We start from the raw sequence: 24,860 nt of genomic DNA, 5'->3' as shown, positions 1-24,860 counted from the left end.
TGTCGTGGGTTCAGTGTTCGTGGCGGTGTTGGGCCAAGTAGTGCCTGCAGTGGTGTGGCTGAAGGAGGATCGTGATTGGTCGTGGTGGCTGGTGTAGTCGTACTGTCGGGTGTGGTGGTAGGAGAAGAATTGTTGATGGGAGCAGTGGTGGTGCTCTCGGTGAGGGGATGGGAATGAGTTGTGGGTTCAATTGTGTGACACCCTTATATATAGCGTTAAATAAACACGTAAATTCTACAGAAAAACTGACAGGATATGTTTGTAATTGGTTCAACTAGACAAAACCTGTAATTTTTAAAACTTTTCTAAACCATTCACAAACATTTCCAAGAGGAGGGTGCCAAAACCTGCAAATAATAACAAACTAATTTACATAACTATGCTAAAGGCAAGAAAATATAGAGATACAAACCAAAGTAAAAGAGGGAGACATATGTCCCTTCAAAATATAAACATAACCAAAAGTCTAAAGGTTTACTACAAAAATAGTCAAACTAAGTCCAAGGTTCTTTTGCTCACTAGCTCGTCTGTGTACCCCATTTAATCATCTTCAACCTGTCAATCACATTTTATACAAACACGAAAGCCACAATTCAGTGGGGAGTAACTTCGAATCCTCCCAGCCACGAAATGTCATATTTAATGTAACATGTAAACAACATGATAAAAAATTCAATTATCAAGTATTCTAACATATGAACACTAAACTGACCAATTTAAGCTATCATGTGAAACATATAACAAATAGTAATCCAAACTTTATCAATTGTAACCGGCTTACATCTCACCTATTACAGTTCATAAAATCACCATACAAGAAAGGGCAATATATCAAAGACAGGCATAAGTTCTTAGTACGGTCAATAGTCACTCTGTAACTCGAGTCTATACCACGAGGTAGGGAAGGTAATCGAACCGGTATCTTGGCTCAGAGGTTCTATCAAAACATGGCCAAGACACAACACAACCCTAGCCTAAAATCTGCGCAGACCTAGACATGCGGATACACACCACCGCACCCAAGACCCACAATTTTTCTAAAACAAAGTGAGTACCCTAAGGAGTCCACCAAAGGGTTGGCTAGTACTTAAGCTGACCACTTACTATCAAAATAAGTAACGAACACAACAACCTGCAAAAAGTATACCCGTCAAAGACTATAAAGACCTATCTATGACAAACACAACAACCTGCAAAAAGTATTTAATACCAATACCATTTCTAGCAATATTAACAATATTAAAGGTTTGAGGGAATCTGGGGCCGTTTCTACAATATAAGAAACTATTAAATTCAACCAACAACACATGTGAACTAAAACTTAATAAATGGCCTAAAACAAGAAAAAGGCCGATTATCCAATTCATATAAAATTTCATCCAACCGAATTTTTACCCGAACCCCATCTGCGCGACCGGGCACGTTAAATTGCGGTGACCAATCACACAATTGATCGACATCGATTCGATCAAAGGGACCAAGGCTCAGTTTTCGGCATAATCATCCAAACATTACAATTATCGCTATAAAATTCATTTTGAGCTTATTCATTACAATTTCATTTTATAACCTATTCTAACATGTGTCAACTACCAAAATAAACATAATTTTTACCATCAACATAATTTTTACTACTAATATGATTCATTTCAAAAGATTACCCATTTGTTACTTATACTAATTATAACATTAATAAACCCGAAATGACAAATAATGCATGAAAAACCGCGAAACAAGCAACGGGCTAACCCGGGCCAGCCGTGGGCCTGCACGGGCCTGCCGGGCCTGCTGGGCCTGCTGGCCGCCACCCCCAACCCTCCATTTCTCCATTTTTGTTCAGTTTAACATCGTCTAAAGCAACAATTAATCGTACCCAATTCATTTCCATACTAATATGAGAACTTAAACTAACAAAAGACATGAATTAGACAAGAATTTAACCCATATTATCATGTGAAATAAACTACCCACACAACAATCACAAAATCATACAAGAAAACAAGATTGTGACATTAAACCGTCGAGTAACTCGAAATATGTTACCTTTAGCAACAAAATGAGCAACTAGCACCTTGAACCCAAACCTTAATCTGCCAACTAACCACTATCTTCAACAATATACGAGTCCCCAAACTCGTCTTCCAAATCTTCACCTAAATAAACAATAAAAACACAACAATAAGCACAAAAATAGAAATATGCCCAAATTCGTATTAAATCAACATCAAGAAAACTGAAATTAAAACATACTAGGATGTAGATCTTTAAGAGAGGATTCCAAAAATATAAATTTTGTGAAAATCGGACTAGAAACGAGTGAGTTATGGTGAAATTTGGCTTAGAAAAGCTTAGGTTGAATAGAAATGGTGTTTTGTTGCTAGAAGGTTCAAGGAACATGAATGGAAAAGAAAAAAAATGAAAAGGAAAGGAAGGGGGGAGGGTGCCGCGGGAAAGGGAGAGGAAGGGAGCGGGTTTTAGGCGGGATTTCATGAGTCGGGTTTGGCTCGTTACGACGATAGTTAGAACCGCTTGTCAATTGCAAATTCCGACAAGACCAAAGTTCTTAAACACGAGATTACAAGAAAATTGAGTATTCATATGACCCATTTCCATAATTGTTTGCCCAATTTTCAAAAGAGTCGTCATTTTTCCCCGATATGCCCTTATTTCGAAATAAAAAGTTTTTACACGGTTTAAACTATTTTTAAACATTTCGAAACTATCAAAATAAATACTTTTCTTAAAAATATAATAAAATTATATTTCTTTGAATTATTATTACTTCAAATACATTAATATCAAATTTTACTTGATTAATAAATTACTTCCGCAATATATTAACGGTCCGAAATTACGGGGTGTTACAATCACCCCTCCTTTTAAAAAGTTTCGTCCTCGAAACTTAGAAGGAGAAATTATAGTATACAACATCTTAATAATATAATCATAAGAAAAATATAGGTATCTTTTCAATGAAACGGTGATACTCTTGTTGATCAGACAAGAACATCCACATTCATATCAAGATATAAAAAAAAAAAATATTTCTACACCAATAAATGAGAAAACCCATTATTGGGACGTCTCCAACAACGAGATTTAACATTCACTAATGTTAAAACCATTAAAAATCATAAAAGCATTTTCAAAATTTTAGTTTAAAGTTCTATGATAAGAATAATATCTTTACTAATTATGATTAAACACGGCTTAGTAACTCGAAAAAAGAGTAAGAAAAGCAATACCTTACGAGAATAATTCAGGATATTTAGCTAACATAGAAGCTTCAGTCTCCCAAGTCTCTTCTTCGACATTTCCACAACGCCAAAGAACACGGACTAGAGGTACAACTTTGCTCCTAAGTTGCTTGTTGGCTTTTTCAAGAATCCGAATTGGCCTTTCTTCAACCGCCAAGTTAGGCTCCAATTCAAGAATCTCTTCTTGGATGATATGGCTAGGGTCACTAATGTACTTCCTCAACTGAGAAACATGGAAGACATTGTGAACCTTGCTCGATTTGGGGCAATTCTAAACGGTAAGCGCAGACCAATCTTTTCAATCACCCGAAAGGTCCAATATATTTAGGGCTCGGCTTCCTTTTACGCCAAACCGTTTCACCCCTTTCATAGGTGACACTTTAAGGAATACTTGATCATCAACCTCAAAAGAAAGTGGTCGACGACGGACATCAGCATATGATTTTTGACGGTCCTGAGCGGCTTTCATCCGCTCCCGAATGATCTTAACTTGTTCAATGGACTCGGTCACCAAATCAGGTCCTAACATTGGAACATTTTGGGTTTGATCCCAACAGACTTGAGTACGGCATTTTCTACCGTACAGAGCTTCATATGGTGCCATTTTAATGGAGGCTTGATAGCCGTTGTTGTAAGAGAACTCAACCGAGGGTAAACATTTCTCCCAAGAAGTTTGGAAATCTAAAGCACATGCACGAAGAAGATCCTCTAAAGTTTGAATTGTTCTCTCGGTTTGACCATCAGTGGCGGCGTGAAAAGCAATGCTCATCAATAGTTTACTACCCAAGGCCTCTCCCGTAATGCAGTCCGAAACGAGAACAAAATCGAGGGTCTCGATCCGAAACTATATCTTTAGGAACCCCATGATAGCGCACTACTTCATTCACATAGGCACCAGCTAGAACTTCTAATCTCCAGTCTCTTTTGATAGGAATAAACCGAGCACACTTAGTCAATCGGTCCACAACCACCCAAACAAAGATTCTTCCTAGTGGAAGTTCTGGGTAAAGCCATCACAAAATCCATGGAAATAGACTCCCATTTCCAAAGAGGAACATCCAAGGGTTGAAGCAAACCCCCGGGCTTTTGATGCTCTACCTTTACTTTCTGGCAGGTGAGGCATTTACTGACATACTCCATAACTTCAATCTTCATCCTAGGCCACCAGAATTGCAATCTCAAATCTTTGTACATTTTGGTACCTCCCGGATGAACGGAGTAAGGAGAGAGGTGTGCTTCATCAAGAATTCTTTTTCTCAAATCGGCTGCACTCGGAACATAGATTCTACCATGATAACGAAGATACCCATCATCATCAATCTTACAATCCTTAGCTTGCCCAAGTTGAATTTTAGCTCGAATGGATTTGAAAGTAGGATCATCGGGAAGGCAAGCACGGATCTCACGGTAGAAGTCAGGTTCGGCTGACATGGCATCAAGATGATGAGAGCACCTTTTTACAAGGCTTACTCCTAATTTTTGAAGTTCTAAAGCAAGTTCAGGAGGTAATTCCTGAAAAGAATTCAAAGAATGACAGATTTTCTCGCTAAGAGCATCACCACCACATTAGCTTTTCCTTCGTGATAAATTAGATCGGCATCATAGTCATTCACCAATTCTAACCATCTTCTTTGTCTCATGTTCAACTCTTTTTGGGTAAAGAGATATTTCAGGCTTTTGTGGTCGGTGTAGATGTTGCAATGGACTCCAATGAGGTAGTGTCTCCAAATCTTTAAAGCATGCACCACCGCAGCTAATTCAAGATCATGAGTCGGGTAGTTAACTTCATGAACTCTAAGTCAAGTCGAGAGGCATACGCAATGACTTTCCCTTTTTGCATCAAGACACAACCTATACCATGCTTAGAAGCATCACAGTAAACATCAAAGTCCACTCCTTCTTCAGGTAAGGTCAACACCGGAGCGGTAGTCAACCTCTTTTTCAATTCCTGGAAGGCACTTTCACACTCCTCAGACCACACAAACTTAGACTCTTTCTTCAGTCATCGGCCTAGCAATCTTTGAAAAATCCTTCACAAATCGCCGATAGTAACCCGCCAAGCCAAGGAAACTACGGATTTCAGAAACATTGGTCCGACTTTTCCAATCAACAACGGCTTCAATTTTGGCAGGATCTACCATAACGCCCTCTTTTGAAATGACGTGCCCAAGGAAGGTCACTTTAGGTAACCAGAATTCACATTTAGAGAATTTAGCATACCATTTTTCACGGCGCAGAATCTCCAAAATAGCACGAAGGTGTTGGACATGTTCTTCTTCAGATTTAGAATAGATCAGGATGTCATCAATGAACACTACAACGCATTTGTCAAGGTGTTCTCTGAAAGTACGGTTCATCTGATCCATGAATACTGCTGGAGCATTGGTCAAACCGAATGGCATCACCGTAAACTCGAAATGACCATATCTCGTCAAGGCGGTTTTAGGAATGTCGCTTTCTGGATGGAATTTGATGATAGCCCGAACGAAGATCAATTTTAGAAAAAGTGGAAGCACCTGGGAGTTGGTCGAAAAGATCATCAATTCTAGGAGGAGGATATTTATTCTTGATAGTAACCCGGTTAAGTTCACGATAATCTATGCATAATCGCATAGATCCATCCTTCTTCCTTACAAAGAGAACAGGAGCACCCCAAGGTGAAGAGCTAGGTCGGATAAAACCTTTGGCAATCAAATCATCCAGCTGAGCCTTCAGCTCTTTCATTTCAGACGGTGCCAGCCTATAAGGAGCTTTAGCAATAGGGCCGGTACCAGGAATGAGATCAATAGTAAATTCAACTTCCTTTCGGGAGGAATTCCCGGTAGCTCATCGGAAAAACATCGGAAATTCACATACTACAGAATGTTCTCTTTAGGAGGCAGAGAGGAAGAATCAGAAGGAGTCACCATACACAAGAAGGCTTGATGACCCTTTTTCATCGCATTGACAAACTTCATAGCAGAAATTAATTTAGTACCGGTTTGTCTTTTAACCATTTGATAAGACACACGGTGACCTGAAGGGCTTGTAAGAATTATTTTCTGGTCCCGACATTCAAATCGAGCATGATAAGTATGTAACCAATCCATGCCCAAAATGACATCAAATTCTTCAAGCGGAAATTGGAAAAGATTTGCTGGAAATATAGATCCCGCAATAGAAATAGGGACTTCTGGATAGATTTTAGAACAGGAAAAGACATCCCCAGAGGGTAAGGATATAGATGTGCTTTCTCCATGTGATGATTCAAGTGATAATTTATCGAAGAGTTTTATTGAAATAAAAGATAAAGAGGCACCCATATCAAATAGTACCAAACAAGGAGCATCAAAAATAGAAAATGTACCAGTAATGATATCAGGGTGTGCCTCAGCTTCTGCTCGGCTCATGACAAAAATCCGGCCCTTCGGCCTCACCAAGCGGCAGGAGTAGTAGGAGCCGTCACCTTCTTCTCCGGGCAAACATTAGCCTTGTGGCCCGGTTTGTTGCAAGAAAAGCATATGATAGGATCAACGAAGCATTTACCAGATGTCTTTGGTTTCTTGCGATTATAGCACACTCGGTCTTTAGCACCTTTATTGTTGTTAAGAGCTGAAGATTGACCACCCCGGTTAACTTGCACAGTAGAAACAAATCTCCTCTTGTTTGGGTCAGAGGGAGTAGAGATGAACCTGGGTGAAGGAGTATAGGGCCTAGAAGATGGATATAAAGGCCTCTTGCCAAGATTAGAACTGGTTGCACGAGCTTCATTTTCAATGTCTTTCAATGAATTCTCAGCCCACAAAGCATCATGGTAAATTGAAACAAAGCTGGTGGAATCCCGACGGACTATGCTTTTGATTTTAGAAGAGAGCTTTTCAAGATAAAAGAAGGCTTTTTCGTTGTCATCCTTCACCAATCTAGTTGCATAATGAGCCAACTCGTTGAATTTATCAGTGAAGGTCTGAACAAGAAGGCTTCCTTGCTTTAATTCCATGAATCCCTTCAACTTCTGCTGTTTAAGTTCTTGCGGATAGAATCGGGCCTCCACTAATTCCTTGAAACGTTCCCAGTCAAATCCCGGTTCAGATGAAACGGTAGGCCCAGTCATGGACCACCATCGATCTGCTTCTCGTACTAGGAAGTGAGATGCCAGCTTCACCTTATGTTCCTTCTTAACATCATACAACGTAAAGCTTTTCTCCAACTCCCGAAACCACCCCGTAAGAGCAACTGGATCAATCTCTCCACCATAAGTGGGAGTGTTGATGCGGGTTAATTGGTTAGCCACCCAAGTATAGTTGCCTGGAGTACCCTCAGGAGGCGGGGGAGGAGGAGGAGCTTGTTGATTCTGCTGATTTTGTTGGTTTTGGAGAATTTGAGTAAGAACTAATAAAATAGCATCATCAACTCTTCTTGGCGGAGCCATCTTACAAAAGAGAAAATTTAATTAGTACCTATCAATTAGCAATCACAAACAGACTACCACATAAAATCCTAAATCTACCCATCCTACCCATCTCTCAAGTTTATTATTTAAAGGTCAAGTGATTTTAAGTGGGGTGCACAAACGTGCGTCGGGAGCAACAAGCTCGATACCAACCGTGACACCCTTATATATAGCGTTAAATAAACACGTAAATTCTACGAAAAATCGACAGGATATGTTTGTAATTGGTTCAACTAGACAAAACCTGTAATTTTTAAAACTTTTCTAAACCATTCACAAACATTTCCAAGAGGAGGGTGCCAAAACCTGCAAATACTAACAAACTAATTTACATAACTATGCTAAAGGCAAGAAAATATAGAGATACAAACCAAAGTAAAAGAGGGAGACATATGTCCCTTCAAAATATAAACATAACCAAAAGTCTAAAGATTTACTACAAAAATAGTCAAACTAAGTCCAAGGTTCTTTTGCTCACTAGCTCGTCTGTGTACCCCATTTTAATCATCTTCAACCCGTCAATCGCATTTTATACAAACACGAAAGCCACAATTCAGTGGGGAGTAACTTCGAGTCCTCCCAGCCACGAAATGTCATATTTAATGTAACATGTAAACAACATGATAAAAAATTCAATTATCAAGTATTCTAACATATGAACACTAAACTGACCAATTTAAGCTATCATGTGAAACATATAACAAACAGTAATCCAAACTTTATCAATTGTAACCGGCTTACATCTCACCTATTACAATTCATAAAATTACCATACAAGAAAGGGCAATATATCAAAGACAGGCATAAGTTCTTAGTACGGTCAATAGTCACTCTCAGAACTCGAGTCTATACCACGAGGTAGGGAAGGTAATCGAACCGGTATCTTGGCTCGGAAGGTTCTATCAAAACATGGCCAAGACACAACACAACCCTAGCCTAAAATCACAAGAGACCTAGACATGCGGATACACACCACCGCACCCAAGACCCACAATTTTTCTAAAACAAAGTGAGTACCCTAAGGAGTCCACCAAAGGGTTGGCTAGTACTTAAGCTGACCACTTACTATCAAAATAAGTAACGAGGTCATGCCCCAACTTGGATATAATCCCACCAAGTCAGGAACACAAAGGCTATTAAGCAGTGAACATATACTCGTCAAAGACTATAAAGACCTATCTATGACAAACACAACAACCTGCAAAAAGTATTTAATACCAATACCATTTCTAGCAATATTAACAATATTAAAGGTTTCAGGGAATCTAGGGTCGTTTCTACAATATAAGAAACTATTAAATTCAACCAACAACACATGTGAATAAAACTTAATAAATGGCCTAAAACAAGAAAAAGGCCGATTATCCAATTCATATAAAATTTCATCCAACCGAATTTTTACCCGCAACCCCAGTCTTGCGACAGGTACGGGTTAAATTGCGGCTGACCAATCACACAATTGACTGACATCGATTCAGTCAAAGGGACCAAGGCTTAGTTTTCGGCATAATCATCCAAACATTACAATTATTGCTATAAAATTCATTTTGAGCTTATTCATTACAATTTCATTTTATAACCTATTCTAACATGTGTCAACTACCAAAATAAACATAATTTTTACCATCAACATAATTTTTACTACTAATATGATTCATTTCAAAAGATTACCCATTTGTTACTTATACTAATTATAAAATTAATAAACCCGAAATGACAAATAATGCATGAAAAACCGCGAAACAAGCAACGGGCTGACCCGGGCCAGCCATGGGCCTGCCGTGGGCCTGCACGGGCCTGCTGGCCGCCACCCCCAACCCTCCATTTCTCCATTTTTGTTCAGTTTAACATCGTCTGAAGCATCAATTAATCGTACCCAATTCATTTCCATACTAATATGAGAACTTAAACTAACAAAAGACATGAATTAGACAAGAATTTAACCCATATTATCATGTGAAATAAACTACCCACACAACAATCACAAAATCATACAAGAAAACAAGATTGTGACATTAAACCGTCGAGTAACTCGAAATATGTTACCTTTAGCAACAAAATGAGCAACTAGCACCTTGAACCCAAACCCTAATCTACCAACTAACCACTATCTTCAACAATATACGAGTCCTCAAACTCGTCTTCCAAATCTTCACCTAAATAAACAATAAAAACACAACAATAAGCACAAAAATCGAAATATGCCCAAATTCGTCTTAAATCAACATCAAGAAAACTGAAATTAAAACATACTAGGATGTAGATCTTGAAGAGAGGATTCCGAAAATATAAATTTTGTGAAAATCGGACTAGAAACGAGTGAGTTATGGTGAAATTTAGCTTAGAAAAGCTTAGGTTGAATAGAAATGGTGTTTTGTTGCTAGAAGGTTCAAGGAACATGAATGGAAAAGAAAAAAAAATGAAAAGGAAAGGAAGGGGGAGGGTGCCGCGGGAAAGGGAGAGGAAGGGAGCGGGTTTTAGGCGGGATTTCATGAGTCGGGGTTGGCTCGTTACGACGATAATTAGAACCGCTTGTCAATTGCAAATTCCGACAAGATCAAAGTTCTTAAACACGAGATTACAAGAAAATTGAGTATTCATATGACCCATTTCCATAATCGTTTGCCCAATTTTCAAAAGAGTCGTCATTTTTCCCCGATATGCCCTTATTTCGAAATAAAAAGTTTTTACACGGTTTAAACTATTTTTAAACATTTCGAAACTATCAAAATAAATACTTTTCTTCAAAATATAATAAAATTATATTTTTTTGAATTATTATTACTTCAAATACATTAATATCAAATTTTACTTGATTAATAAATTACTTCCGCAATATATTAACGGTCCGAAATTACGGGGTGTTACAAATTGTGTTGGGTTGTGACGTGGTGGTAGGAGAGTCTTTAGGTGGAGGGTCGATGGTGGTAGAAGTCGTGGTCAAGGTGGGTATGAAGACGTTGTCAATAAATTGTATTGTGTCATCAAGAAATGTGGGGTGGTTGAGTTCAGCGTCGTGTACTTGGAGGGCATGGTATGGGAACTCGTGTTCGATAAAAACAACATCACGAGATGAAAAATGTGTTCCCGTGTCTAAGTCATAGACCCGCCACCCCTTTTTGCCAAATGGGTATCCCAAGAAAATGCACTTCCTACTACGGGAAGCAAATTTGTCACGAGAACGATTGATATTTTTTACATAACATAAACATTCGAATGTACAAATATGATCCATGGGAGGTGGTTTGTTAAATAGTACCTCGTAAGGTGTTGTGCCATTATGAATAGAGTTTGGGGTGCGACTAATGAGATAGACAACAACCAATATACATTCCCCCCAAAAACGAATAGGTAAAGAGGCTTGAAATAAAAGGGCTTGAGCGACATTCAAAATATGACGGTGTTTTCGTTCGACTCGACCGTTTTGTTGTGGAGTATCAATATTTGATGTTTGAAATAAACCACATTTCTGTTAAAAAAAATCGATAAAGGAAGTGAATTCTTTGCCATTATCACTTCGTATAATTTTAATTTTCTTATTAAATTGGCGTTCGACCATGGCAAAGAAATTCAAGAGAGTTTGGCGGGTATCACTCTTACGACTAAGTAAATAAACCCATATAGAATGAGAGAAATCATCGATGAGGGTTAAAAAAAAATTGAGACCCGTAAGATGCATTCTCCGAATACGGTCCTCATAGGTCGCAATGAATTAAATCAAAAATACCGTCTGCTTTATTTGAACTTAAAGAAAAAGGTGCTCGAGTTTGTTTGGCGCGAAGACAAATTTCGCAATGTTTACTATGAAAAGAAGATTTAAAACCGGAATTTAAAGACGGAAGGAAACGACAAATAGAAGAGGATGGTTGCCCCAACCTCCTATGCCATAACTCGGCCAAATCAGGTGCCCCGACAGTGAAAACGTGAGGCTCCCCTCGTCGTACACTTTTAAGATAATATAACCCCTCGCTTTGTTCACCCGCTCTAATCACTGTCTTGAGATACGGTCCTAAATGAGACAAATTTTTTGAGAAAATTGTATAGTCAGAGAAGAATCAATCAGTAAACTAGAAACAAAAATTAAGTTGCAATGAAGATTTGCAGCGTATAAGACATTGCGTAAGATTAAGCGAGACGATAAATGTATGTCGCCACTTTGAGTGGCAAGGGTAATATCTCCATTTGGAAGACCGACGGAGAGGGGAGTAATAGAATGAATGTTCGTAAAATGAGATAAACATCCCGACATGTGGTGCGAAGTACCTGTATCAATTATCCAAGAAATAGAAGAAGAATTACCATTAAGACGATCAATGGTTGGGTTAGTTTTTCGAGCCTGTAACATGCTTGAGAGTTCCTCCAATTTTTGAGGAGTTAAATCATTAAGATCTAACCTGTCAAAAGAAGACAACCTGGAGGAAGAGGACGATGCAGGCGCGACATTGGTGTTGGTCGAGGCAGAGACCATGTGTGCGTTCGGAGCCGAGGCAGAGCCGTGTTTCTTATTGTGCTCGTAATTATCCTGACCACATACATCCGGAGTAAGTATGGCCTTGCTCCAACCGGTCTCATTGGGGGGGGGGGGAGGGGATAAAAGCGGTCATGAGGACGGTCTCCCCACCACTCGGAAAAATTACCAGTGACCTTAAAACAAAATTTCAAGCTGTGTCCCGACTTTTTACAAGCAGGGCAAAAATATTTAGAAGGAACAGGGGTAGGATTATCATTACAAAGGTCACCGGTCCATTGTGGACTCGGGCTGCAAAAGCCATTGGCTCGGGTGCGGGTTCAGTTATATGAGACGATAAATTTTGTACCCCTTCATCTTGTAATAGTCAATTATAAACAAGATCTAAAGCGGAAGAAGTTTAATACCGATAATTTGGAAGCGGGTACTAGCAAACCGCTCATCAAGCCCCATTAGAAAGTTACGCACCTTTTTCTTCTCACGGCATGAAGTGATGATGGTGAGCCAGTCACACGCACAAGGGTGACATGAACACGAGGGAAGAGCATCATACTCCAGAATAGCGTCCCAGACAGTAGTCATTCGACCGTAATACGTGATACCCGTCGTTGTGAGTACCAAAAATAAGATTTATAATTTCCTATTAAGACTAACCTAGGCTAGTGGTAACAGGGCCGAACCACAAGGAGGCGAATGTAATTAATAGTTGTCCAATTCTAGTCTAAGGTAACGAATGTGGGGGTTGAGTTGATTTAGTCTATAGCTAAGAGTAATAAAAGACAATAAACTAAATAAACGGATAAAATAGATAAAAGAAGGGGTACTAGGATGGTCGGTTCATTAAAGCTTCGGCGGCAGCATACTAAGTCGGTCTGAATCAAACACAAGTGAGGCGGGAAACAAGAGGTCCTCTCGGTCCACTCTTGACAAATAGCATCTTTCGATCTCGCTATAGGTCCCTAATATCACTAATACTGACTCTCGTCCTGAAAAGTGACTAACGGTCTAAACTATACCTATCTTTCGATCTCAGCACAGTTTAGTCATTTTAATTGTCGGTCCAACAACTGTCCCTATCTTTCAATCTAATGGGTCAGTCATAAATTAAGCATCTAACCGGTCGCATGCATTCGATTCGTTAAATACAACATTAAAATCAATTAAAACGAAGGGTAACCTCACGAGGTCAGTCGATCGACCAAGTATGTCAGTCGATCGACTGACACGCGAATTCAGTCCAATTTAACACTATGCCGTCTCCGCCATAATTCACCTACATCCTAGCACAATTGATTTAGCTACTCATACTAAGGACGATAACAACAATAAGATTCATCATTAAGCTTACGGAATTCATGATAAAAGCGATTAAACAAATAAATAACAAAAACGACAATATCGGCTTTGGGAAACTACCTAGCAATTTCTATATTACGAATGATAATAAGACTGAAATTATGAAGCGAAAGAATACCAGTAGAATTGCAGAGAAAGGATCCGAACCCGATTGCAAGAAAGTAAACTTTATTGAAGAACTAAACTAACAATGAAGAATTGTATTTTTGAACTGAATGATAAACCCTAATGTAACTCGTAAAACTTGATCATCAATCTGATGTTTCTAGGGTACGTTATATAGCAATTAACGTCGCTTTATTTCCTAAACCTAACATAGCTTTGGGCTTCAAGATTCACGGTCTTTTAATTCTCGTCTGGAATAGCAATTTGGTCGATCGACTGGTCTTCAGTAAACAGTAGCTCCTGGAACCCGCAGGTTGGTCGATCGACCGATGGCAATGGTCGATCGACTGCTTGAGCTGCCACTTGACTTCTTTAAACTCGTGGACTTGTCTTTTGGGCCTTGAATTGCGCACCAAGTTCGTTCCTCGGGTGAATACTTCACGTCACATGCAATGCAGGATACTCGGGGACGGATTTAGCTCGATTTCCGCTGGATTCTTCACATTTCTGCAATAATGTACAAAAATACGGAAGTAGACGGAAATAGAGAGAAATGTAGCATAAACTACATGAATGAGCTCTGAAATGCGTGTAAAATGAGATGTAAAACATCATATAAAAGACACGCATCAAACTTCCCCAAACCAAACCCTTGCTTGTCCCCAATCAAGAACTAGACTCGATCTAATGACCTAATGGAACGAGTTCAATCTCAGAGCGAAATGCAACATGTAAAGCCTAAACCAATTTAATGCACGACCAACAATCAATTAGCAAATGAATCATGCAAACGAGTTATGGAGCCGTTAAAACTACTGAACCGTCAACTGCAGGGACTTATCAAATTGGACTCTCACGGGGTCGCTCAAACTACTCAAATAAGCACAAGGTGAATATGTGTAAAGATGAAAAGAAGTAAATGTAATGACGCTCACCTAACTACGACCTATAAGAACATGCCTGCAGTCTAATATGAAAGCAATCTCTACAACCGTACATACGCATTCCAACCAACAAGAGACCATGACATATGCCGAGGTATGAATGTGGATATGTGAGGTATGGGTAAGAAGAGGCAAAACATTTATGGTAAAGTGGAGGTACAGGTGATCAAGCTAGTACCAAAACGGAACCAAATGGCAACATCCAACTTCGTGCTCATAAACAAATGAAACGGTGCTATAACAAGCACAAATCTCACAATTTCCAGAGATAAAAGTAATCAACTAACTCCCCATAAAATATGAATAATACATGGGAGCAAAAATCGCCAAAAGATAAAGGATTTGAATTATGCGAATTGATTTTTCTTTTTCTCGAACCTCAGTCGATCGACCAAAAGAGGCAGTCGATCGACTGCTTAAACAGTACAGAACTCTTTTTTTTTTCTTTTCTATTTCTTTCTTTCCTTCTTTTCATCTTCCCAAAATTATCTCAAACATGAGCATATGCCACCAAAAATGAGTAACAACCCCAAGAACACAGGCTACTAGCTTGACAAAGGCAGGCTAGATGTAGGATGTAGTAATTAGGACAAAAAGGATATTTTTGGCAGTGTGGAGTTCATGGGCAAAACGAATAAGGGGAAACCTCTACCACATGTGTCAACTAACCACAGACCGAATGCGTACAGGTATTAAGAAGATCAAGTTCATATTTATGCACATTTATGTGACATGCCTCATAAGGAGTACTACTCACATTTCTAAATAAACCGGTCATAGATGTCACCAGTTATAGGCTCTAAATCTCAGAAATATGATGTAGCTTGCCAATTTTCAAAGTCAAGTCTTAAGTCCAGCAAATAGTTAACGAAAACTCGTAGATATGCATATATGATTCTACTAATAACATGTTAATTAGTAAGGCTTAGGCATAAAACAGCTGCAAATGCAATGTCATCATTGAAATACTACCGTTCCGACTCAACCTATATGCTAAAATAAACGTGCATTTTGTTTGAATTTTTGAAATTTTTCAATTTTTTTTTTGAATTTTTCTGTATATATGAGAGAAATGAAATAAACAATGCAAAACAAAATTAAACGTGAAACAGAAATGCAATAAAACTTATGCAAATGCGACGCTAAACCCCTCCCCAAACCAAATCACACAATGTCCCCATTGTGCAAAATCAAGTAATGAAATAAAAGAGAAACGGGAATTTGCGAGAAAATAAGTAAATATGACATGAAGTGGAACTTGGGAACTCACAAGACTTTAAGCGCAGCAAAAGGAAACCTCCCCAAACCAAATACGAGCTAGAGGTTTCAATGAGCCGCAGATGTTACCATAAGTGCTTGAAAAGACAAACAAAAGTTACCGCGCGTAAAACGAAAAAACAAAATTGGGACGGTAAAATTATGTGCAAAAATGATGAACGGAAGAAATCAGAAATTAAGCGGAGAATAAAGTGAAAGGGATACTCCCTTGACTCCGCAAATCGATCAAACATAGCAGGGGAATGATCGAAACAGGTAAGCAAATGACGCCAACGGTCGATCGACTACATCACCCATTGATCGACCAGATGTCGAAATAAGCTCCTGAACTGCTCGCCAGATCGATCGACCAGACAGACCAGTCGATCGACTGGAAAAGCTGCTGTAACTTCTGATTTCTTCGAAATAGCTCAATAACTTGAGCTAATATGGTCTATATACCTGCAAAAGCACATGATAACGCGCCCAAAATTTGCGCAAAACCCAAATGTAAAGTCTAAAGTGTAGCTAATTATTAGAGCACACAAAAACAAATAAAGCTAAAAGTTCCAAAACCAAATTAAGCTAAATGTTTCAAACTTCGGGTTGCCTCCCGGTAGCGCTAGATTAGACGGTCCCAGCTCGACCCACTTTTCAATCATCAAAAAGCACAAATCACTGGCCCACTACTAGGCTTCTGACTGAACGCAGTGGCTTCAGCAACTGTCAAATCTACTCTCGGCCTCCACAACATGGCAACGGAAGAACAACAACGTCTCGCAGCATCCGGATCCCAATCTTTCACCTCAGCGCACAACTTCTTCTTAGACGGCATATCCTTATCAGGACCTCCTCCTGGATCATATATCTGGGCAGTGCCAGACTTCAAACTAGGAACACCCAACTCACCTCCGGGGTCTTTGAACTTGCCAAGACCTCTAATCGGATAGGATTGGTCTTCATTTACCTTCTCATCGTCATCCGGAATAGGCGTTGGTGACGATTTAACAATTCCCAAGGTTGCAGAGGTCAATCGAACAGCGAATCGATCGAGTAGTTTCCTCCTCCGGCATAACTGGTCGATCGACCACTGGTTCCATTCGATCGACCGCTCTTCCTTCTGCAATGTCATTCGTTCGACCACACAAATTTGCTTGATCGAATTCTTCTTGTGGCACAGCATTGAAGTCTTCAATTGTCGCTTCATCTTCCTCCAAATCCTCATCCTCTGAGTCATACATATCATCATTTTGCTCGGCGGCTACTTGAGCCAAGAGAAGCTCAAGTCTTTTGAAAGAAGCTTCTCTCTGTTCAGCGACTTCTTGCATTTGGAGTTTAAACATCTCCACCATGGACTTCAATTCCGCACTCTCTTCAGAAGGAAGAGGGTCTTGCTGAGGCGGTGCAAAGGAATATGAAGGCTCTTGGAAGCCTTGCTGATAGCACGGATGTGGTGGCGCATAATGATCTTGTTTATAATGCCAGTAAGCATAGACTTGGTTCATATCTCGCTCGCACATAATGTACATGCCCCTCGCGCCACATCTCCCACAAATCTCCACCTCTTTGCTCCCAAGAATGGAACATGAGTGGACTCTCCTGAAATCTGCAAATAAACAACACTAAAGGAGAAGATAAGAACCGCCTCAAGGTACTCGGTCTTCCCTTGAGGCGAAAAAAATGAACTAAAATAAAGACAACCAAAAATTAGAACAATTGCCTTCCCGGCAACGGCGCCAAAATTTGATACCCGTCGTTGTGAGTACCAAAAATAAGATTTATAATTTTCTATTAAGACTAACCTAGGCTAGTGGTAACAGGGTCGAACCACAAGGAGGCGAATGTAATTAATAGTTGTCCAATTCTAGTCTAAGGTAACGAATGTGGGGGTTGAGTTGATTTGGTCTATAGCTAAGAGTAATAAAAGACAATAAACTAAATAAACGGATAAAACAGATAAAAGAAGGGGTACTAGGATGGTCGGTTCATTAAAGCTTCGGCGGCAGCATACTAAGTTGGTCTGAATCAAACACAAGTGAGGCGGGAAACAAGAGGTCCTCTCGGTCCACTCTTGACAAATAGCATCTTTCGATCTCGCTATAGGTCCCTAATATCACTAATACTGACTCTCGTCCTGAAAAGTGACTAACGGTCTAAACTATACCTATCTTTCGATCTCAGCACAGTTTAGTCATTTTAATTGTCGGTCCAACAACTGTCCCTATCTTTCGATCTAATGGGTCAGTCATAAATTAAGCATCTAACCGGTCGCATGCATTCGATTCGTTAAATACAACATTAAAATAAAATAAAACGAAGGGTAACCTCACGAGGTCAGTCGATCGACCAAGTATGTCAGTCGATCGACTGACACGCGAATTTAGTCCAATTTAACACTATGCCGTCTCCGCCATAATTCACCTACATCCTAGCACAATTGATTTAGCTACTCATACTAAGGACGATAACAACAATAAGATTCATCATTAAGCTTACGGAATTCATGATAAAAGCGATTAAACAAATAAATAACAAAAACGACAATATCGGCTTTGGGAAACTACCTAGCAATTTCTATATTACGAATGATAATAAGACTGAAATTATGAAGCGAAAGAATACCAGTAGAAATTGCAGAGAAAGGATCCGAACCCGATTGCAAGAAAGTAAACTTTATTGAAGAACTAAACTAACAATGAAGAATTGTATTTTTGAACTGAATGATAAACCCTAATGTAACTCGTAAAACTTGATCATCAATCTGATGTTTCTAGGGTACGTTATATAGCAATTAACGTCGCTTTATTTCCTAAACCTAACATAGCTTTGGGCTTCAAGATTCACGGTCTTTTAATTCTCGTCTGGAATAGCAATTTGGTCGATCGACTGGTCTTCAGTAAACAGTAGCTCCTGGAACCCGCAGGTTGGTCGATCGACCGATGGCAATGGTCGATCGACTGCTTGAGCTGCCACTTGACTTCTTTAAACTCGTGGACTTGTCTTTTGGGCCTTGAATTGCGCACCAAGTTCGTTCCTCGGGTGAATACTTCACGTCACATGCAATGCAGGATACTCGGGGACGGATTTAGCTCGATTTCCGCTGGATTTTTCACATTTCTGCAATAATGTACAGAAATACGGAAGTAGACGGAAATAGGGAGAAATGTAGCATAAACTACATGAATGAGCTGTTAAATGCGTGTAAAATGAGATGTAAAACATCATATAAAAGAAACGCATCAATACGCCATGAGTGATTCAGTAGGTCCTTGATGGCAGGCGAGCAGTTCCGCCTGTAACTGATAAATACGAGCTTCATTAATTTGACAAAAACGTTTCTTTATGTCATCCCATACCTGTTTGGCCTCGGGTCGAAGGGTGATTTGCCAGCGTAACCCGGGTTCAATTGTGTTCAAGATCCACATCGTGACCAAAGCGTTCGTCGCTTGCCTATTCTCGTAATTTGCAGAGGTTTCGGATGGTTTGGGAATTGTACCATTGATATAGCCAAGTTTGCTTTTGGCCATAAGGGCGAGTTGAAACAAGCGAGACCACTCGTCATAATTAGCTCCATTAAAGGTAGTTGGGGTGATGCTGGTACCCGGTTGTTCGGTGTGAACAATCGTGTAAGACGAAGATTTGGAAGTGTCACTGGTTTGAATGACCTCGGAATCGGGCATGGTGAAAGAAAAGAGAAAAGAAAAAAACGAGATGTGAGAGTTATTGGAGGCGGCACAGACGAAAAAAAAAAGAAAAACGAGACCTAGTTCGATACCATATTTAATAGAATTATGGTAAAGATATTAATAATATTGTATGGAATATCATGTAATATATTCTATTGTCTTAGGTAGGTAAGTAAATAATCGAGTTATCATATGTTGTATTAGGTCGTCTAGGGTTTCTTGGTTGTCGAAGTAGTATATATGTATTGATGTATATCACGTTGCAATATACAAGAAATAAGACTTCTTTCGTCTGCTCAATTTCTCATGGTATCAAGAGCATTCACATCGATCCACACATAAAACTCAATCAAATCAGCCGGCTTCATCATGGGCAAGGATGACGGCAAATCAACACAGGGCACTGGTCCAAAGACTATTCCCATAACATCACCATTATATCTTCATCCCTCCGATAACCCAAATCTCAATGTCACACAAATCATATTCGATGGAAACAAATATGATATGTGGGCAGATGCCTTAAAAACGGACTCGATGCGAAGAACAAATTAGCTTTCATTGAAGGAAAGGTCCAAAAACCGGTGAATCATAGAGACGAGGACAGCATTGAGACGGTGGCGTGGAGGCAGTGCAATGCTATGTTGAGAGCATGGCTTCGGAATGTAATCGACCCCAGGTTACACGCGAGTATTTCCTTTTCCCAACCTATCGAAGAGATTTGGAAGGAATTGTCGGATAGGTATTCAAGTGTAAATGCTCCTAGGGTTCATCAATTGAAGAGCGAATTGAATGAATGCAAGCAAGGAGGCGATTCTGTGGTCGAGTACTATACACGTCTCAAGATGATTTGGGACGAGTTGGCCAACTATAGTAAGGTCAAAGACTGTACTTGTGGCGCGGCTGCCATGATAGCGAAAGAACGAGAAGAAGAAAAGGTTCATCAATTTCTGATGGGCTTAGACTCGAATTTATACGGAAATATACGGTCCAATTTATTAATGGAAGACCCCATCACCACACTGACTCGCGCATATGCTCTGAATTTGAGGGAAGAGCGACATGCTTCCTTGACCAAAGTGAAGGAAGAACGTAATGAAGCGGCTATGGCAGTCAAGGCTTAAGGGGCAGAAAGAGAAAAAGGAGTTCGTGATGAAGGAGACAAGCCACCTCGGTGTACCTACTGTGGAAAGTATTATCACAAGGAAGAGGATTGCTATGACAAGCATGGGTACGAGGAGGTTAAATCAAGGGAAAGGGCACGTGATCGAGGAGGAGGAGGTACAAGAAATAGAATTATGGTAAAGATATTAATAATATTGTATGGAATATCATGTAATATATTCTATTGTCTTAGGTAGGTAAGTAAATAATCGAGTTACCATATGTTGTATTAGGTCGTCTAGGGTTTCTTGGTTGTCGAAGTAGTATATATGTATTGATGTATATCACGTTGCAATATACAAGAAATAAGACTTCTTTCGTCTGCTCAATTTCTCAATATTTGAGAAGTACAGAGTATGAATATGATTGTTATTACTGCAACTGTTATGTGAATTGTGTTTATTACAATGATTTACACACTATATATATAAGTTATGGGATGCTATGTATTTACGGAAATAATAAATGGAATATTGAGAGGATATACATAACAGCTAGAAGATCGTCTAAGGAAGGCAAAGATGATATGACTGCCATATACGGAGGAAGGAGCCGTTGGTGAAGATATGGCCCTCGTAATACACTAACTTTAAATTTAGTGACCTTTAGACAAGAAGTAAATAGATGTAAAGTTTATTAACTTTTTTTGTCATAAAAAGTTGAATTACTGAGATCTTAAGTCATTAAGAAGTCTTGATTTTGTAATTTGTTTTCTTTATATTGCTTGTCAATTGGTAAGCATCGTTGGACTAAAATTAAGTTATTCAGAAAATGAAAGTTGACTTTGAATAAGCTGTATTATACAGTTGATTAATAGTGAATAAATACTCATAATCTCCTCCAACATACTTCTATCATAATTAAGATAGATCAAAGACAACTCAACAGAAATGGATACTCTCAAAACCAAGCTTCCTGCCATCCTCGCGATGTTCGGTGAGTTCCCTCTTCATTTTATATATCGTTCTTAATTAGATGCAATTTAAATTATCCTCCAAGTTCAAAAAAATTGGAAAATAAATACGGAGCACGAAGTAATAATATACGGATTACAGAACTAAGTATCACTCGGTGATGTGCTATCGTTATGCAACGCTATATCATGTGACTGGTTGTGCCTATATATGTGTACGTGCAGTAATAGCATTAATGCTGGGAGGAGGTAAGGTGACGAAGGTGGATGCCAAAATTTGTCCTCAAATTTGCTTCGATGGATATGGTTACATGACATGCCCAACATCTGGAGATCAACACCTCAATCCGCCTTGCAATTGTTGCATGGCTCCTTCTGGTTGCACCATTTACTATCCTAACGGCTTCCCCGTTCCTTGTTAAACCTTGTTATATACTTACTTTGTGAAAATATTATTCCCCTTCAATTGGCTTGTACAAAAATAATAGAAGTCATGCCAAAATTATGTGAGTATTAAGTGGTTTACGATCTGCAACCTAGCTATAATTGTACTTCCGTATCAGATTTAATAAAACTGTCTTTTACTTACGTGTAGGTATTCTTTAAAACAGTCTTATCTTAAGATTAGAAAATATCAACATTTTTTAATAGAAAGTAACCATTTAATGATAAAAGACTATAACCTATATATACACCTATCAATAACGGAGCTAGAATTTGAGCTTAAGGGCGAAAATATTTAAGGGGAACGGATGGTACTATTGAAATTACAATTTTATAGGAAACAACACTTGATTTATACTGTATGAAAAACTAAAACTTTACAGGAAGCAACACCACTTGCATTTATTCATTACTACTTCATCATCAGAGTGTAACTTACCCGTCGTATACAGTTCAATCATATGAAACATTATTACATAAAACTCCGACATTATTTATCAGTATGATTTAATTAATGGCTTAATTAAAATAATTAACATGTTTTGGTGGTGCCGTCCTTGAAGTGGAGGGTGCAACCAGGACCAGCCTTACAACAGTTAGTACATAAAGTAGTCAACTGCTTAGCTCCTGATGATACACAAGTCACGTATGCTAAATTGTTTTCACAAAATTCAGGACAAAAGTTTTGAGCTTCAACTTCTTTTATATTCCCAACTCCAAGCATCAAAACTACTCCTGCCAATTTCAATTTAGTTAGTATAGTTAAACTTTGTGCTTTTCGTGTCGAAAAGGAATTAGATATGCTCGATATTGCAAACATGTTGATCGTTTTCAGATTACTCTTAAGTTAAGTGGTGGAGTTAGGGGGAAATAGCAGGGGTGCTCCCTGACTTTTGAGTTACAATTTTTAACTTTTTTGACTTCATCTTACACCATTATCCGTTCGCCTCCACTGAAATTTTTCGCCCTGTTGGGATCAATTTCTTAAATTAACAACGCTCATGTTTGACTTAATGAGATCTAAATTAAATACTTCAATTGTAAATATATTGAATAAAAATAAGCTAGTGTAAGAATGATAAACTTACTAATTTTCATTTTTAGCAGAAAATGTTTAACAAAAAAGCACATGTTTGTAAAAAAAAAGTGGCATGTAAATGCAAAATTATATTGATAGTGTTTCGTGTTATAAATCTAAAAGAGTCAAACATGAAGATTAAGATAGTAATGAAATTACTTTGTGAATTCGTATGTATCAAACGGTGACCGCTCTGATTATATAACTCAGCACGAGCGGACCTAGAAATAAAAATTTGGGGTAACAAATTTTTCTCATGTTATTTTATACTTTTGTTAAAGGTCTTATATTTAAGATTTTTGGTAGCAAAAGTCAATAAACTTAACCATTTTTTGAAAATTTAGGATAGCGAGTACTACCTAGTACCCATTACTACAAGCTAGGTTCTCGCTGCGTATGAGAAGTAGATCGAAGGGACACATTATAGTTATTCTGCTTCAATTCCTTCGTAAACAAAAGCAAACATAACGAAGCTCTAGCCTTATTAACTGAGATAAACTTTCAAGTAAAAATCAGCTTACCAAACACTAGAAGTAGAGCTGCAATGCTGATCTTGTTACTTGCCATTTCTTTGGTTCTTGATTTCGATTGTAAAAATTATAAATTGCTAAATAATTTGTAATTTGTAGTGAATGATTATGGTATTAAGAGTCTGCTTATATAATAGCTTGGTGAGTTTATTCAATTGCAACTTGTACTGTTTAGCAGCCATTCAAAGTCAAACTTTGAGATCTAAATCAAGATTGTCACGTTCAATCCTTGTAGATAGCCCAATCTTTAATATGAGGTTAACTTCATCCACCTTCAATATTACACTTTTGCATAGGGTCGTGCACAAGTGTCGGATTTTGAGTACGGATGATCGGGTAGGATATGATAATCTAAGTGATTTCTTTGGTTGACCATGAGATTAAAATTACACAGAAATTTTCGCTCCAATTATTTGTTTATTTTTACTTAAAATACCGTTCACAAGAATATAAAATATAAATAAATAATTGAGACAAAGGGAGTATTCAATTTAAGTGATTAAGTTCCGTAAGGAAATTCATGTCAATTTGAATATTAGGTTGCATAAGTAAGAATTTAATTACCTAATTAAGAGTCGTCAATTACTTAGGGGTGTTAAAGTAAGCCAATTTCACATTTACAAAAATTATTAGATTTGTAGATTCTTATAGCGGTTTAGTCTAGATTCGAGTCGGGTAGAAGCTCTAGAGCAACAAAGCTCTTCATCCGGTTAAGTTAGAATAATCCTTTACTAATTGATCTAAGTGCTTACAATTTAGCTTTATGATAGACAATATGTGATTAATTTATAACAATAACTCTACCTATGGACGACTTTCTCATAATAACCCATTTTATATTTTAACTTAGAATAAACCCTATTATCAAATTTTCTGCTCAAAAAAGTCTACGGCCAGTTAAACCTCATTTGAATTAAATGCAAACAAAAGAATGATGGAGTGATCGTTTTGATGAGAATAAATTGAGTAGTAATTATTATATACTCCGTACATTTTTCTTAACAAAACAATAAGTTAAAACCTACCATTTTCTATTTTGAGAAGATGAGACAATAGTTAAGATTATTGTAAGTTAAAATTTACTATAGATTAATACAAATAATGTTTTATCATAATTATTATGATAGTTGAATACTTTGCGGTTATTTTGTTACAGTATCTCACAACACCTTAATTAACACTAAATTGAAGAGTAAACCATACATCAAAGACTTAAAGTTTAACGAATA

At 38.3% G+C, this 24,860-nt stretch overlaps 1 protein-coding gene and 2 long non-coding RNA genes across 3 annotated transcripts; 2 read left to right on the top strand and 1 right to left on the bottom strand.

The window, feature by feature from the left end:
* The first annotated feature begins 17,230 nt into the window (after positions 1–17,230).
* LOC141595345 (uncharacterized) lies at positions 17,231–20,626 on the top strand. Its single transcript, XM_074415309.1, has 3 exons — positions 17,231–17,300; positions 19,667–19,670; positions 20,020–20,626. Exons 1-3 carry the CDS (start codon positions 17,231–17,233, stop codon positions 20,624–20,626), a joined length of 681 nt encoding a protein of 226 aa, XP_074271410.1.
* Positions 20,627–21,230: 604 nt separating this feature from the next.
* LOC141596951 (uncharacterized) lies at positions 21,231–22,167 on the top strand. Its single transcript, XR_012522646.1, has 2 exons — positions 21,231–21,602; positions 21,805–22,167. It is a non-coding gene; the product is annotated as an uncharacterized LOC141596951 (long non-coding RNA).
* Positions 22,168–22,339: 172 nt separating this feature from the next.
* LOC141596949 (uncharacterized) lies at positions 22,340–23,911 on the bottom strand. Its single transcript, XR_012522645.1, has 2 exons — positions 23,623–23,911; positions 22,340–22,758 (listed from the first exon to the last, which is right to left on the bottom strand). It is a non-coding gene; the product is annotated as an uncharacterized LOC141596949 (long non-coding RNA).
* Positions 23,912–24,860: the final 949 nt, after the last annotated feature.

The sequence above is a fragment of the Silene latifolia genome, chromosome 8 (assembly GCF_048544455.1).
Source record: "Silene latifolia isolate original U9 population chromosome 8, ASM4854445v1, whole genome shotgun sequence".
NCBI lineage: Eukaryota > Viridiplantae > Streptophyta > Magnoliopsida > Caryophyllales > Caryophyllaceae > Silene > Silene latifolia.
This window is presented reverse-complemented; position numbering and strand designations above follow the sequence as displayed.